The sequence below is a fragment of the Chaetura pelagica genome, unplaced genomic scaffold (assembly GCF_000747805.2).
Source record: "Chaetura pelagica isolate M959 unplaced genomic scaffold, ChaPel_1.0 scaffold79, whole genome shotgun sequence".
Taxonomy (NCBI): Eukaryota; Metazoa; Chordata; class Aves; order Apodiformes; family Apodidae; genus Chaetura; species Chaetura pelagica.
Window position 1 is genome coordinate 5424134 of NW_009969339.1, and position 15204 is coordinate 5439337.

Consider the following 15204-nt stretch of genomic DNA (forward strand, 5'->3'; position numbering starts at 1 on the left):
AATCTGTCTCAGTGATACTTTGTTTTCACTTGGTTGCCATGTTGTGGGTTATTTGGTGGCTTGTTTGCTTTTTTTTTTAATAAAGATGTAAAAGATCATTAACTCTTCTAGAACCAAAGCAGCTTGCAGTAAAAAAGGTTTTCGTCTTTTCGTAAGAAGTGAGGTTATATTAGCACCTAGTTCTGCCACATGCTAATGTGTACATTGCTTCATGAAGAAACTCATTCATTTCCAGGGGATCTGCTTTCCAGTGATAGTATTGTCACTGTGAATAGGAATAGATGAACACAATTTTATAAATCTGGGAGAACTGAGAGCACATAGGGAAGCTCACGTTGTGTAACTCCCATCTCCAGCGTCCCTGAGCACAGACCAGCATTGTGCACAATTCACACAGGCAGACTTGGCAAGCAACCTGAAGTATGCTGCTGCTTCTGTCCTGGCTCCACAACCTTGTCCACGCACTTCCATTTTGTCACAGTGTATCATCTCCTGGTCCCATCCTGGCTCTGCAGGCCAGAAGCTACACTGTGTTTTTTATGGGAATAAACAAAGGGCTTAAGTCAGGTCCACAAAACTGTGTAGTACTGGATGAGCCTGAGAATTTGAGATTTGGCCTCCATAGGCAGGATACTTTGCATTATTTGACACCAGTTCTTCCAAAGAGCTAGATACATTTCTGGAGACAGTGGGCATAGACATCTCTTTAGGCAGAGGAGGTAAAAATGACATTAATATCCTGGTTATTAAAAATGAGAAAGAGGAGAGCAAGAGAGGAGGAATCTTTGTTATTGTTAGTATAGTTCAACCAGGAGTAATTATTTATGTTAGAGCATAGTATTTTATTTGTCTTGAATACATATTTCTGGAGTCACTTGATATCTGTGCAGGTGTGTGTGCATGCTGTGTCTGAAGTCTATATGCCGTTTTCCCTTCCTGATACTGAACAAATGAAAAAAGCTGGGGAAGGCATCTTGACACTGTGGTTTCACTCTGATGTTGTATTGCAGGTATGGCCTCGCATGTGCAAGTTTTCTCTCCTCACACCCTTCAGTCAAGTGCCTTCTGTAGCGTGAAGAAACTGAAAGTGGAGCCGAGTTCGAACTGGGATATGACTGGGTACGGCACACACAGCAAAGTCTACAGCCAGAGCAAGAACGTGCAGTCCTCCCAAGCAGCCGCCGCAGCCGTCAACACCTCCCTGCAGATCCCCAATCCAAGCATCCCTTACGAACAGACCATCATCTTCCCAGCAAGCACAGGGCACATCGTGGTGACATCCGCCAACAGCACTTCTGGTGTGGTTGCAGTGTCTGGGCAAACACTGGGCGGGCCACACAACCTGATGCGTCGCAGCACTGTGAGCCTTCTGGACACCTACCAAAAATGTGGACTTAAGCGCAAGAGTGAGGAGATTGAGAACACAAGCAGCGTGCAAATTATTGAAGAGCATCCACCAATGATTCAGAACAATGCCAGTGGGGCCACTGTAGCTACTGCCACCACCTCCACGGCCACCTCCAAAAACAGTGGCTCCAACAGCGAAGGGGATTACCAGCTGGTACAACATGAGGTGCTCTGTTCCATGACCAATACGTACGAAGTGTTAGAGTTTCTCGGCCGTGGAACCTTTGGGCAAGTAGTCAAATGCTGGAAACGTGGCACTAATGAGATTGTGGCCATCAAGATCCTAAAGAACCATCCTTCCTATGCCCGGCAAGGCCAGATTGAAGTGAGCATCCTGGCTCGGCTGAGCACAGAAAGTGCAGATGACTACAACTTTGTCCGTGCATACGAGTGCTTCCAGCACAAAAATCACACATGCTTGGTCTTTGAAATGTTGGAGCAGAACCTCTATGATTTCCTGAAACAAAACAAGTTTAGTCCCTTGCCCCTTAAGTACATTCGACCAATTCTCCAGCAGGTAGCAACTGCCCTAATGAAGCTGAAAAGCCTTGGACTGATTCATGCAGATCTCAAACCAGAGAACATCATGTTGGTGGATCCATCCCGACAGCCATATAGGGTCAAGGTCATAGACTTTGGTTCAGCTAGCCATGTGTCTAAAGCTGTGTGTTCTACCTACCTTCAATCCAGATATTACAGGTAAGAGACTGAGCTCATTTAATGTTACTAGGAGAAATATTTTACCTGTGGGAATTCTCTTACACTCCTCTAAATGAATGAGAGTCATCCCTTAATCCTGTACTGGGATAGCTCTGAAAGTAGCTTGTTGGTGACAGAAAAAATGGTATACTGACCTCTTGGAGTTTGATTAGTGATTGAAAATCGTTGTAAATTTGTAAATTACCATAACATGTTGTAAAAAGAGAGTTTGCCAGTTACAATTTAGAAAGCCTTTCACATCTGTCAGTACTTTGTTTTCTCTGGGACTGTTTACAGATGAGAGGATGGATCTGGATATTCCATGTTTCCTTTCCAAGTAAATGCAAGTAGATCCTTGGTTTCAGGAAGACTTGAACCTAAACAATCAGTCCATATTCAGCTGTGTCTTCCACTCTTTCTTCATATGTGAGACCAGAGACTTTACAAGAATAAAGTAGCCCACAGGAAAACTGGATGCAGAAGGTGCTTTGTCAAGGAGTAGTTTTCACACTGGCTGTGGAGCCTGCTAGAAGCAATGAGAATATTTTGACTGGTTCCCATTGGCTCTGCTCCAGCTGAGTGAGGAGCCTGGCCAGGGTGGAAAGACCTTTCTCCATTTAGGAAGGGATCAGTCTGTTTGTAGGGATCAATGAGTGCTGTCAGTAGGTTGGTGTAGGACTGAGTACCTGTTCTGGACTGTCATGGCAGGGGAGGTATAGACTGGATATTGGAAATAATTTCTTTGCCGAAAGAGTGACTGGACAGTGGAACAGGCTGCCCAAGGAGGTGTTGGAGTCACCATCCCTGGAAGTGTTTAAAAGAAGTATAGATATAGTGCTTAGCGACATAATTTAAGTACTATATCAGGTAAATCAGGTTATGGTAGGGAGATTTAGGTTATGGTTGGACTTGATGATCTTCAAATTGCCTTCCAACCAGGAAGATTCTAATTTCTACTCACAGTGCTTTTAACTACAGGTATGTTACTTACTAGGCTGGAGTTCTGACCTCTTTGTAGATGCACCTGAAGTGACAAATGAGCCAGCTGTATGCCTCTGCCAAACAGTTTCAGCAAAGCAGCTTCTTTTCATGACCCCTGGCAGGTCATCCTTTCTCTATGTTTTGACTACAAGACAGAAACTCTCTGTAGATGTTCTCCTCAGACCCTCTCTTTGGTACCAGTCAGCTTAATTCAACATCCCAAGGACAGAAAATAGCAGTTATACTGCTTCCTCAGGGTTAGGGGGAAACAGGGGTTGGGAGGGAATTTGTCTTTAGATGACAGCTGAATTTAGAAATATTCATGCCATGTTTTTATTGTTGTAATTCTGTGAAGCAGGGGCAAAGAGGGAAAATGTGATCCTTCTTGATGACTGATTTAATGAAAATCAGTCCTGGCAGCATCCACAGCTCATCAGATGGGTTACAAAAAAGTAGGGTAGTTGCTCTGTTTGTAAATAGGAAAGAAATCTGTTGTATACATGGCGAGGACTGGGGACAAAAAAATGATTTTAATTGATAACAGACCCTTTTCAGACTTCATAAACATCACAGTGGCAAAGAACACCTGAGCTCCAAGCTTGGGAAGAGTTAATTTTCACAGGAACAGAAACTTTGACAGTGTAGCAGTAAAGCAGCTGATTTTTATCTTCTTGTCCTTTGCTCTGAAGAAGGCCAAAAAAACCCACCCAATCCTAGTTTATACCTTCGAAGAGGCTTATTAAATGAAATATCCTACCTGATGACAGTCCTGTCCTCCAGGAGAGACATGTTTCTGTGGTAAATATGTGAAAGCTTTTAGGCTTGCAATTACCTGGCAGACTAGAAAAAAAGAAAAGGAAAAAAAAAAAAAAAAGATAATACAGGCATTTTGTTGTTGAGTTATCTGTGATTCTGCATTAGCAGCCTAGGTCCTAGCTGAAAGACAGAAGGGGCAGCCAAAATGAAATATGTGACAGAAAGCAGAAATGAAAGAGAAAAATGGCTCATTCTCAGCGACAAACAGGGAATATTTTTGTGGCAGTCTCTGGGGAGGAAAAGGCTTGATAAAATTTGCTTTTTAAATTTTAAATGTTATTTCTGCCTGGTCTGAAGTTGCAGCTTTTAGACAATAAGTTCTATCTGTCTAATTCCTGCCTTGTTTTCCATGCCTGAATTGATGGAAGGAATGGAAAAGAGGCAGCAGCTCACCAGGAAAAAAAAATAAGAAAAATCTTGTTGGGTTGAATTACATCAGCAGGGGGCTGCTGATGAAGCTAAATTCAAGTCATGAGGAAAATTTATATTCTTCTTCATTTTCTGATGGAGAAAAGTACAGCACAGAGTAAAGACCCGTTCCACTCTCCAAAGAGAAGGAACTTTCATGCTAAGGGACACAGGGCTTTATAAAGATTTCATGTGTCTTCCATTTAATTTACACTTGTTTTGCTTGCTAGAGTATAAAAGACAAGGGGATGACTTCAAGAAATGGCACATTTAAGCTGAATGTGAAGGAAAAGCTTCCTCAGAGTAAAACCTCTAAGACTCTTAGCAGGCTTGCCAAAGAAGTGACAGAAGGCCTGTGCCCCATGCATTTAAGGGAAGACGAGGCAGAGCACTGGGGAATGTAATGTAGAGGTCAGCTCTCAGCTGGAGGTTTTTTATCATGGGCTTTTAGAACTGAATTCCCAGGTTGCCCCTGTATTTTATTATCAACTTGCTTTTTCTTTTCCCTCTTTTTTTTTTTGTTTTTTTTTTTGTTTTGTTTTATTTGTTGGGTGTTTTTTGTTGTTTTGGTTTTTTTTTAACACTACTTTCAAGACTATGATGGCCAAATCCTTTCAGCAGAGGAAAGCTGGGTGGTATCCTGCTCATTCTCAGAGCAATATAAGGCTTTTCCTCTTCTTGTAAATGATAGGCCTGTTTTCTTCTCTTGGAGGTGGAAGACAGAAGTGTCTTCAAGCAAACTCCATTCTGTTTCTTGGCCTGTACCTGCATAGCCCACCATAAGCTAAGGCAGCCCCAGGGCTACTTGCAGACTTTACCTGAGCAATTTGCCATTGCTGCCATGGTTTGAAGCTGAACTGGATCCCTCAGACCAGTTTCTTGTGAGAGCAATAGACTTGGCATTGCACAGCTGGTGCAGCCTGAGGGTCCTTGCTGGGCATCCTAACATCAGGACCTCTCTGTCGCACCACAGGTATTTCTGTCAGGCTAAGCCAGTACTCTCCGGAAGGACCTGGGGGGAGAGACAATGCTCTCCAGAAGGATCTGGAGATTTTTCTCCCTCACTCCTGACTGTAGAAGGGCCCAAGAGAGGCAGGACATGCCAGGCTAAGGTTGCCCCTGCAGGAACTCCCCCTTTCTTCTGGGAGTCCCCTTCCAGGAGGACAGAGCAAAAGACCAAAATAACAAAGGATGTCATGGCCATTGTGAGAGCTTAAAACTCCCTGTCTTGAGTCCATTACTAAAAGGGAAATGACCTCAGAGCAGACTGGGAACCAGGCGTAGGGTCCTCTTGCCCAGCCAGCCCCCATGGCACATTGTTACCTCCTGTGTCCCCAGTGGCTGCACAGATCCCCCCACTCCCTGGCAGTGCCAGTAGGCCATGCAGGGGCTCTCCTGCCCTGTCTTGTTTTTGTCAGCAGCTCCTTGTGCTGCTGCTCCAGCCAAGTCAGAGGATTTGTCAGCACTATGGTCAGAGTTGTAATCTAAAAGTGGGAGAGCTCCTTCAAGCTCCTTCCTCCCACTTGTCTTCAACCTGTGGTACTAAACTCAGTTTCTCATGTAGCATCCTTAACCTGCATGTGTAGCACCTGGTTGGTGGCCGTACAAATGTTTCCCCTTGTTTGGGACAGTGGTCCCAGCCTGTTCCCAGTGACTGTAGTCCTTCATCTTGTGACTTGTAGCAGCAGCTGAGTTGTCCTGTGTCTGATCAGTGACCCTTCATGGAGGTACATGGTGACATAGTCATGGTCCAGAGGTGAGAGGTTTCCTGTGTGAGGAACCGAAGCTGCTGAAGGAGGGCTGCTCTGCCCAGCTTTCAGTGCAGGAGAGGAGCTTTGCACCTGGCAGTTTTAGACAGACATGCTTAGTCTAGAAATGAAGCTCTGTTCGCAGAGCAGCCAATCAAAGAGCTGCAACAGCTGCTTCATTGTGAGATATCTTCATGGGGTTTTGTTTTTCCTTTTTTATGTTGCAGTTTGAAGAGGTCATGGAGGTAGGCTGTATGATCTCCATTTTGCAGGAGGGCAGAGGGACGAATGACCAGAGAGATCCCTTCTGGGTTGATAATCAATACACATATGAACAGTTTCCTGGGAAAACCCATGTCCTGAGAAATGCAGGGCTGGGGCTGCAACAGACACCCCGTCCATGGTGGAAGAGGGGGTACTACCCAGTGTTGCACCCTAGGGCTAAGTGCATTTCAGTAATTAATGGCATCATCATTTTATGACATTTAAGCCTTTTAGAATTTGCAAAATATTGCAGATATAAAATTATGGCCGTCACCCCTGCACTATGAACAGATAAATGTAGTTTTGGTTCCTTGTTTTCAAAAGGCTTTGGTATGTGGCATGTCTGGCCATGGGTTGAGGTGTCTGCTTTGTAGGTAAGTGCCCTTTGATGAAATGCTTGGATAACAGGGAATGAAGCTGAGTATCAATTTGAAGAGGTGTTCATCAGTTGAGTTTCAAACTCTAGAAGAAAATAGGCTGGCATAAAGGCCTATGTGTATGTTGTCTGCTGCCTGGAGTGCCAGACAGAGCAAATCGTGAGGCTGTGTGCAAGCATGTTTTTTACAAACTTAGCTGGCTGAGTACGTGTCCTGAGGGATGCAGGGGACTAAACTGGATCTATTGTCTCCATCTTGCAACACGTGAACATTGTGTCATGACAGGTATGAGTCCCCTAGCTGTGCTGACAGGGAGCCAAAGCAAAGTAGATTCCCGAGCAGTGTCATGACCTCTTCCCCATTGTGTGACTCAGAGCATGCGTCACTCTGGCCAAAACTGCTCTTTAAATGAGGCAGTAGTAGTGGCAACAGGGATAGGCATTGCTTATTACTTTACTCAGTGAATGGGCATCTGTTATGTCCCTGTATAACAGTGTTAGTGCACATTTCAAAATATTTTGCCATTCCAGAGTTGCAAAAACATCTCTATCTTAGGCTTGACTGTTTTTGCAGCTGTGGGGGGCCTCACTGTTCTGATGCTCTGTTTCAATCCTACCTGTAGCATTCACTGCTTTACTGAGTTTGCCTCTCCAAGGTAAAGAGCAGGATAGCTAGATGGTTTGAGGAGGAGCGTTTCTTCTGGGGACTGGATTGAAACCCATCAAGTTCATTGCTGAAGTCTAAGCTCAATTTCACTTAATGATAATCATGCCTGGTAGTGCTACAGGCTTGCTGAACAGGCAGGACATTACAGAAGACTTGGTGGAGGAAAGCAGACTTCAAGCTATACTATTTTAACAGTTCTTCACTTCTTTCCCAAGGATATTTGGAGCTTGCAGTTGTTTGTTTTCAGAACCAAAATTCAGCAAAATTATTCTTTGCAAAAGCAATACCAGGATTAGTTGAATCTCAGTTTCACTATATCCACACCCCTGCGTCTTGGAATCACAGAATTGCAGAATTACCAAGGCTGGAAAAGACCTTTAAGATCAAGTCCAGCCTATGATCTAACACCACCACATCAGCTAGACCATGGCACTAAGTGCCACATCCAGCCTTTTCTTGAACACCTTCAGGGGTGATGCCTCCACCACTTCCCTGGAAAGTCCATTTCAATGTCTAATCACCCTCTCCATGAGAAAGTACTTCTTAATATCCAACCTAAACCTCCCCTGGAGCACCTTGAGGCCATGTCCTCTTGTCTTGTTGCTAGTTGCCTGGAAAAAAAGCCCATCCCCCACCTGACTACAACCACCCTTCAGGTAGTTGAAAAGAGTGATAAGGTCCCCCCTGAGTCTCCTCTCAGAGAGAGGAGGAACAGACATTTTGCTGAAATCTTTTTGCTTTGTCCCATCCATGTGAGGGATCAACCCAAAGGCCACATTGGTTTTTGGTTTTAAAGTACTCAAGATAATAGAGTTCTTTGCCAAGTTCCTTTGTGTATAAATCACCCCAGAGCAAATATGGTAAACTAACATTGTGCTCGTGGTGCATCCAACAGAAGATACACACTGTATATTTCAAAATAACTCCTGTTCTGGAGTCTAATTTAAGAAAGCAAAGCCTATATCTCAGCCTAAATAATCTCTTCAGATCAGAATCTCCCTAGGGTTTTCTCTACTGAAACCTTACCATTTCCTTGGGTGTTTTTTATTTTGCTCTGAGCAGAGATGCCAGCTCCTCCTTTATCTTGTCAAAGTTAGTGATCTGCCCCTTTCCCTGTGACACTGCAGCATCTCCCTACCCTGCTCCAGCACATGATGATGGCCCTGTCTGAGAGAAGCCCTGCATCCCTGTGCAGAGTCAGAAAGGCTGTCACAGGAGGGCTTTGTTTATTTATTAACCAAGCATATAAAATGTGCCTAGTGATGTGCCTCTAGGCCCAGGAGTATTTGTAACAAAGGGCTGTATGCAAGGAACCTGGCAAGGAGGCTTTCTGCAGTAAAGAGAAGTTGTCGATAGCTTGAGGAGGTGAAGAAGTCTTGTGCTGCTTCCTTTTGGCTCATCCATGTCTTAGTGGTGGAAAATAAAAAAAATCACAACTGAATTCTGAGCCAGTCCCTTCTATCCTCTCTCCCAAAACAGCTCCTATAAAACAAAGACAGGGGAGCTGACAGTAATTATTCCTCCTGACGATTTCAGTTTTGTTTTAGTGGCTTTAAAGGAAGGAACCTCCGTGTCCACAGGCAGGGCTCAATCCATTAGGGGTGCTGTAAATCAGAGACAAGTATGTGAAAGGTAGCCAGAGGCATGTACTAGGGTGAGACCTCTGGTTGTCCATCAGCTGGTCCCATCCATTGGGTGAGGGGCTCTGATCCTCACCAGTCAGCTGTAGTTGCAAAACCTCTGCCATAGTCAAGTGAGGTAAAATGCCACAAAGTTGGCAAAGTCCCACTAAGCACAGATTACAAATAATAATTTAATAAAAAGATTCTTGGCTAACACACTTACCATTAATTGTTGGAACAACCAGAAACCCTAAAAGCACCCTGAAATTTGGGCTTTAGGACACAGTACTCTGTTGTTCCCATATTGCTTTTCCTTTGTTCATCACTGTTAAGAGATACTTGCATGAAAAAGAGTATGTATTTCTTAGGAGTTCCTAATTTCCAGATGTTTCTCTTCCTCACTTGAAATTACAATTTCCTGTTAGCAGATGTGGAAAGGGGTTAGGATTGCAACTGCGATCAGTGCAAGCAGCAGGATGATGGTCTCAGCTGAGGGGATGAGCTCTGGGAGCAGGTGAACTCCTAAGCAAAGATCTATCTTTTAGAAAACTGGCAGTTCTGCAAAAAAGCAAGCAAAACACAGGCAAGAGAAGGTAAATGCAAATTTACATTTTAAAAAAGAGCATTTTCACAAGGCTGCTCCTGCTTTCAAGTGTGTCCCTGATCCCTGTGGAGGGAAAGGCAGCCCTCTGGATGCAGGCAGCCCCGTTCACCCTCAATGGCTCTTCCCAAGGCCTGGGCAGTGCTGTGCAGACAGGGAGGCAGGAGTGGGAGCAGAGCTGTGACAGCAGGGCTGCTGACCAGAGCTTAATGGTAGACCACCACTTCTAGCACAGGTGTCCTGCTCCTCACTGGGGCAACCCACCTCACCTGTGTTTGCATCTGTAGGGACATGATTTTGGAGAACAGCACTTTTCTTCCCCTCCACTCCCTGTCCCCCATAACCTTCACATTTAAGCATGCCTTCCCTCCCTGGAGATTCACACCACCCAGTGCCATGCAGTCCCAAGCCTCAGGCTGACCTCCCTGAAAGGAACACTTTCTGGTTTGGAAACAAATATGCTTCAAATGTGGCTGAGCTGGAGTTCCCGTGTGCTTTTGAGAGGGTTTGTGGAGAGGAGGCAGCATGCAAGTAGGCTCCTTTACCTGTCTGTCTACTGCTACTGTTGTGGTTGGGGACAACACGACAACAAAGGAACAGCCCCATGGCCACTCATTCAACTCCCCCCCCACACACACACACACTGGGATGAGGAGGACAAAGCTCATGGGTTGAGACAAAGGACAAGGAGGGATCTTCACCAATTAAGGTCCCGGGCAAAACAGACTCAACTTGGGGAAAAAAAAATAATAATTTCACACTAATCAAACACACACAGGACACAGACAACACACAGAGCAGGGCTTGCATATGTTACCCCCACCTCTCCCTTCTTCCTGGGCCCAAATCGCTTTGTTCCTGGTTTCTCTCCCTCCTTCCCCCCAGCGGCACAGGGGGACACGGGATGGGGTTTAGAGTCAGTTCAGAGGCTGGTGGTTCCTGCTGCTCCTGCCTCCTCAGGAAGAAGGATGCCTTACAGTCCTGCCCTGCTTCCCCACAGGGTCTCTCCCATGGGAGAGAGTCCTCCACGAACCTCTCCTTCATGAGTCCTTCCCACCAGGTCCAGAGCTGCTCCATCATGAGCTTCTCACAGGGTCACGGGCTGTTTCGTGAACAAACTCCCCTGGTGCCGGGGTCTTCCAAAGCTCTGCAATTAGAGTCCACAGGCAGCAAATCCACTGGCCACTGGTCCACTGGCCAAGTTCACCCCTCCTGTCATCTGCAGGGAATGTCCCACCACGTTCCTCCATGAGTGCAGGGGGACAGCTGCCACCTTGTCATTGATTGCAGGGAAACTTCTGCTAGGGCACCTTCTTCCCCTTCATCCTCACCAACCACCAGGTCTGCTCTCCTCCTCCAGCACTGCTCTTCTCCCTGCAAGTGCCTCTCTGCTCTGATGTTATCTCAGTTCTTTTGTATGTTAATCGTTGAGGCGCATCTGTTGTCCCTCTAATGGATCTTTGGCCGGTTTTGGTAGCAGGGGGAGCTTCTCAGCTTCATGCCAATCCTGTAGCCCTTCCCCCACTACCAAAAAAACCACCAAACCAAACCAGAACAGCTACTTAAAGTCATATAGGTGCTCCTGACATGAACATCCATAAACTTTTCTTTTTTCAAAACCCAGTGCTGAATCCTAAACTAATCCCTATGTTATCTACACTCACTGCTAGAGTCATTTTGGTATTGCTGGAAGGATCAGTGAGAGACTTGGAAGTCCCAGTCTCCCCACTTGCAGGTTGGCCACAGGTATTCTTGTGTTAAGGGTTTTTCTGTTGTTTGGTTGTTTTTTCTCTCTTGTTACTATCTCTCTTACGTGATCATGAGAAGAAGCCTGTCACAGGATTTCCTGCTATTTTTCTTCTCATGAGCTTTATAAGCACAGTAAGTCCCTTTAAGGCTGCAGCTGGGTGAAATAAAGTGAAAAATCAAGGCCACTCTCAAATTTACTGTAGCAGGGCAGGCCTGACACAGCTACAAATGGATAGCTTGTTTTACTTAAAAAGAGCTATTTACCTAAAAGAAATCAAAACCCTCCTATTGCAGCTATTGGCTGTAGCACATGAGACTCCATGCCTGTAGTAGATAGAAGAGATACTGTTCTTTAGTAAAGATACCTACACTCAGACCAGGGGCTGGGCACCATACCTGGCTCAGTATGGTGACAAGCAGCCACTTCTGCAGCCACACTTGTGAGTGACGGTACAATTAATGGGGCTAGAACAAGGGCTGGCTGCAGTTGTAGCCTGCTGTTTACATGTATATGAAAGACATAAAGTTTGGTCTCCGCTTCTAGTTGCTTACTTCTGTGGTTTTGTGTTTGCTCTCCTTCCTCTCCTCCCACTCAAGTCGCTTCCTCACAAAGGAAACGGAGTGGGGAAAGGGTGCTCTTTTTTTCAGCTCCAATGACAGAACCGCAGCAGCCGATCGTAGGAGCACTGGTGTGGTGACCCACAGATGTTACGCCAGCAATAGGTGGCTAATGAAGGAGAATGCACTGAGTCACACACTGGAGTCTGTTTCTGTTTCTGTGTCTTTCTCAGCTTATTTCAGTGCAACCAGCAATAGGTGGCTAATGAAGGATAATGCACCGAGTCACACACTGGAGTATGATTTTCTGTGTCTTTCTCAGCTTATTTCAGTGCATACTTGGGCCAGGGCACTGATGGCTGCTGAGAAGAAGAATGAAGTGAGGGGTTGTTGGCATGAGATCAGTGCTCCAAGTGTGAAAATAAGAAGAATTATGAGTAGCAAGATGCATCATCCACATTTCTGAATCTGGAAAAGCAGCACTAGCAACACGGTTTGCACAGGATTTCAGAGATGCTTTGCTCAAGTACCACGTGTTTAATCCTGTCAGGCTTTTGCCTCCCCCTGTACATTTTCTCACTGCAGGCAGGAGATTTAAGTGTAACATAGAAGAAGCTTACTGTATACGTCTGTGCGTTCATTAGGTTCACAAGTTTTAGGCCCCAGCACTGTGGGACTGAAAAGCTGTATTACACTGAAGAGCATTTTCTGATTATAAAGTGTTTCAGCTCTGCTGCTATGGGCAATGAGGTTATAAAGGTGACTGACAGTTTATAAATGAGTAAGTCGTTACCAGAAGAGAAAAATTACCTAAAGACTAAAGATGCTTCAATTAGTATGGGGTTATATGTTCCCCACTTTCAGACCCCTGAGCTCTGTGATTTCAGTCCCTGAAGTGCCTATGTTAACTTCTCAATCCACTTGGTGCACTGATGCTTCAAATTAGCCTAAGCTAATGTAAAGGCACCTAATTCTCAGGTGGGGGCTCAGTAACTGCCTCCTTCTCCAGGTCATGCTGGGGAAAAGGAGCAACTCTCAGGCAGCTGAGAGGGGTTATCTTGCTTGAAAAACACTAATCTTGTGGCCTGACTTAAGCTGAGTTAGAGCCACAGCTGTTACCTGTTACCTACCTCCTGTTACAAGGAGGAAGGTCAGGGAAATGTCCTTTGCTTTTTAGGGCAGATCATACAATGGTCATTCTGTGATGCTTTACAAGGAAATAAAAGAAAAAAGGTAGAAGAGAGATATGCATGTATATACTGTGAGAAATTTTCAGTTTTAAGGGAAGTGTCTCTAGGAACTGAGAGAGGGGAAGGGCAGAGAAAAAATCCTCTTACAGGCAGTGGCTACCTGGAAGTCACTGTTCCCCATATAAGGAAAGATGTGGGAGGGAAGATGATGAGATCTTACCCATCTCACGATCTGGAGACTTCAAAACAAGAGAGGGCCAATTTCCAAACAGGACAGTGTGCTTCTCCTGCTATGGGCTGGAAAGTAATCTATGAGTCCCTGAGTGGCAGCTTGTCCTCTGTCTTCTCCTTTTGGAAGGACAGAAGTAATCACAGCCATTGTTTTACTTGTACAGACATGAGTTATTTTGTGCTGACAGGTTTTCTCTTTATTTTGTTGTGACTGCATGGGATCAGTGCTTGGGTACACATTCAGGTTCTGTCTCCTCTCTCCCTCTATCTGCTGGTTTGTATTAGCCAGGGAGTAGCAGACTTTTTCCTGCAACCAAACCTACTGGCTGCCTGCAAAGGTTCCTGCTTTGGGCCAGAGGCAGGGTAGATGTGTGGGATTTGGCCTGAATCTAAGTGAAGTAACTTTTAATCAAATGCTTTACAGTTCAAAGGGTTGGGTTAACTCTTTGACATTATTTTTGCAACCACTGCCATTCCTAGGTGGTTTGAAGCAGAAGTTCTCAAGTGCCAGGGTAGTACCCCAGGCTTGATGAAACATAAAAAGTGCTGTAAGTTTTGTGATGTCATCACTGACCTCCTCCCTTTGTGGGAGGCTTGGGACAGTTTTGAGATAACTCTAGTGATTTGTGCAGTTCCCAAGCCCAGAAAGCTCAGCAGCTGAAGCCTTTAGAGAAGGAAAATTGTTCCAGCAGTGGATGCTTGTACTCATGTAGAGGCTGAGAAAGAAAGGCTAGCAGTGCTTCAGTTAACTAGATGACAGGAGGTGCAGTACTGTAATGACTTGTGTTTTAACTGCAGATTGTATGATTCAATTACTTTGTGTGATTTTAGTAATACTGCTGAGCAGCACCATGTTTTCTCTCCATCCTCTCCAGCCTAGCTGTAGGTGTCTGTCACCATTTACCTTATGCTGTTCTCCTCAGATGCCATGTCTTCTGGAGCAGGGCTGTGTTTACAGCACCCAACATACAAAGATTTTTGTGGCTGAGGCCTTTAAACAAAAGGGTAATCAAGAGTATAATAGTAAACGTGACCATGAAGGCTAGCATGCACATTAATGTGACAGCTGGTATACAGAAGGAAAGCTGATGGCCTTTTTTGGATCCACCACGTTAAGAATTTGTGTTTCAGAATCAGAACTAGTTGCTTCCATGCAGAGCTGTGCACTCAAAAGAAGATCCAGACCAGTGGGGTGGAAGGAGTATTTGATAGCTTAAAAAGTTTCCATTTATTTTGTCTAAGAGTGTTTTACTTACCAGTGGAAGACTGCAAACAGAGAATAATCATCCAAGGGGAAAATGGATTATTTCTCTGAAGCTCACAACAATATTAAGAGGGACAGATGAAATCTAAAAGGTAAACAGGTTCAGCTGAGGCTAGCTGAATTTGCTGGTTACTCTGCTAAAAAGTTAATGATGAAATACTACCAGTTGATTTCAGGACATAAGAGGAAGTAATGATAAAGGCCTGTATCAAACCCGAAAACTTAACTAAATTGTCTCATCCTCATAATTGTCAGAAGTAAAGCTCCTGCCATTGTTAGCTGCTTCAGTTAGTGGGCTGAATTCTGGAGAGTTGCAAGAGCAAAAGCAGAAGGCAGCCATGTTGCTGTTTCTGGACACACTTTTCTGGAGGCTCATTTGATCTCTTGGCAGGTGTGTGATGCACCAGGGAAGGGAAAGGTAGCATGGGTTAGGTTCCACTTAGCAACACTGAGAAGTGTACAGAGATGTGGCAGCTCCAAACATATCCTTTTTAAAGTCAGATCAAAATGCAGCTTGATGGGTATGATATATAACGAGTGAGAGAAGGAAAGGCAAGTTAACTGGGTTGGAGGATAGCATTCTGTCTTTTGAATGGATTCTTGTTATTGTCACCAATGTTACT

At 44.8% G+C, this 15204-nt stretch overlaps 1 protein-coding gene across 3 annotated transcripts in view; it reads left to right on the top strand.

The window, feature by feature from the left end:
* The first annotated feature begins 1012 nt into the window (after positions 1-1012).
* HIPK2 (homeodomain interacting protein kinase 2) overlaps positions 1013-15204 on the top strand; it is an 89816-nt gene continuing 75624 nt past the window's right edge. For all 3 annotated transcript variants that reach the window (XM_010005810.1, XM_010005811.1, XM_010005812.1), the window contains exon 1: positions 1013-2106. In XM_010005810.1, the coding sequence (XP_010004112.1) occupies positions 1013-2106 (1094 nt within the window). The remainder of the gene's footprint in view (positions 2107-15204) is intronic.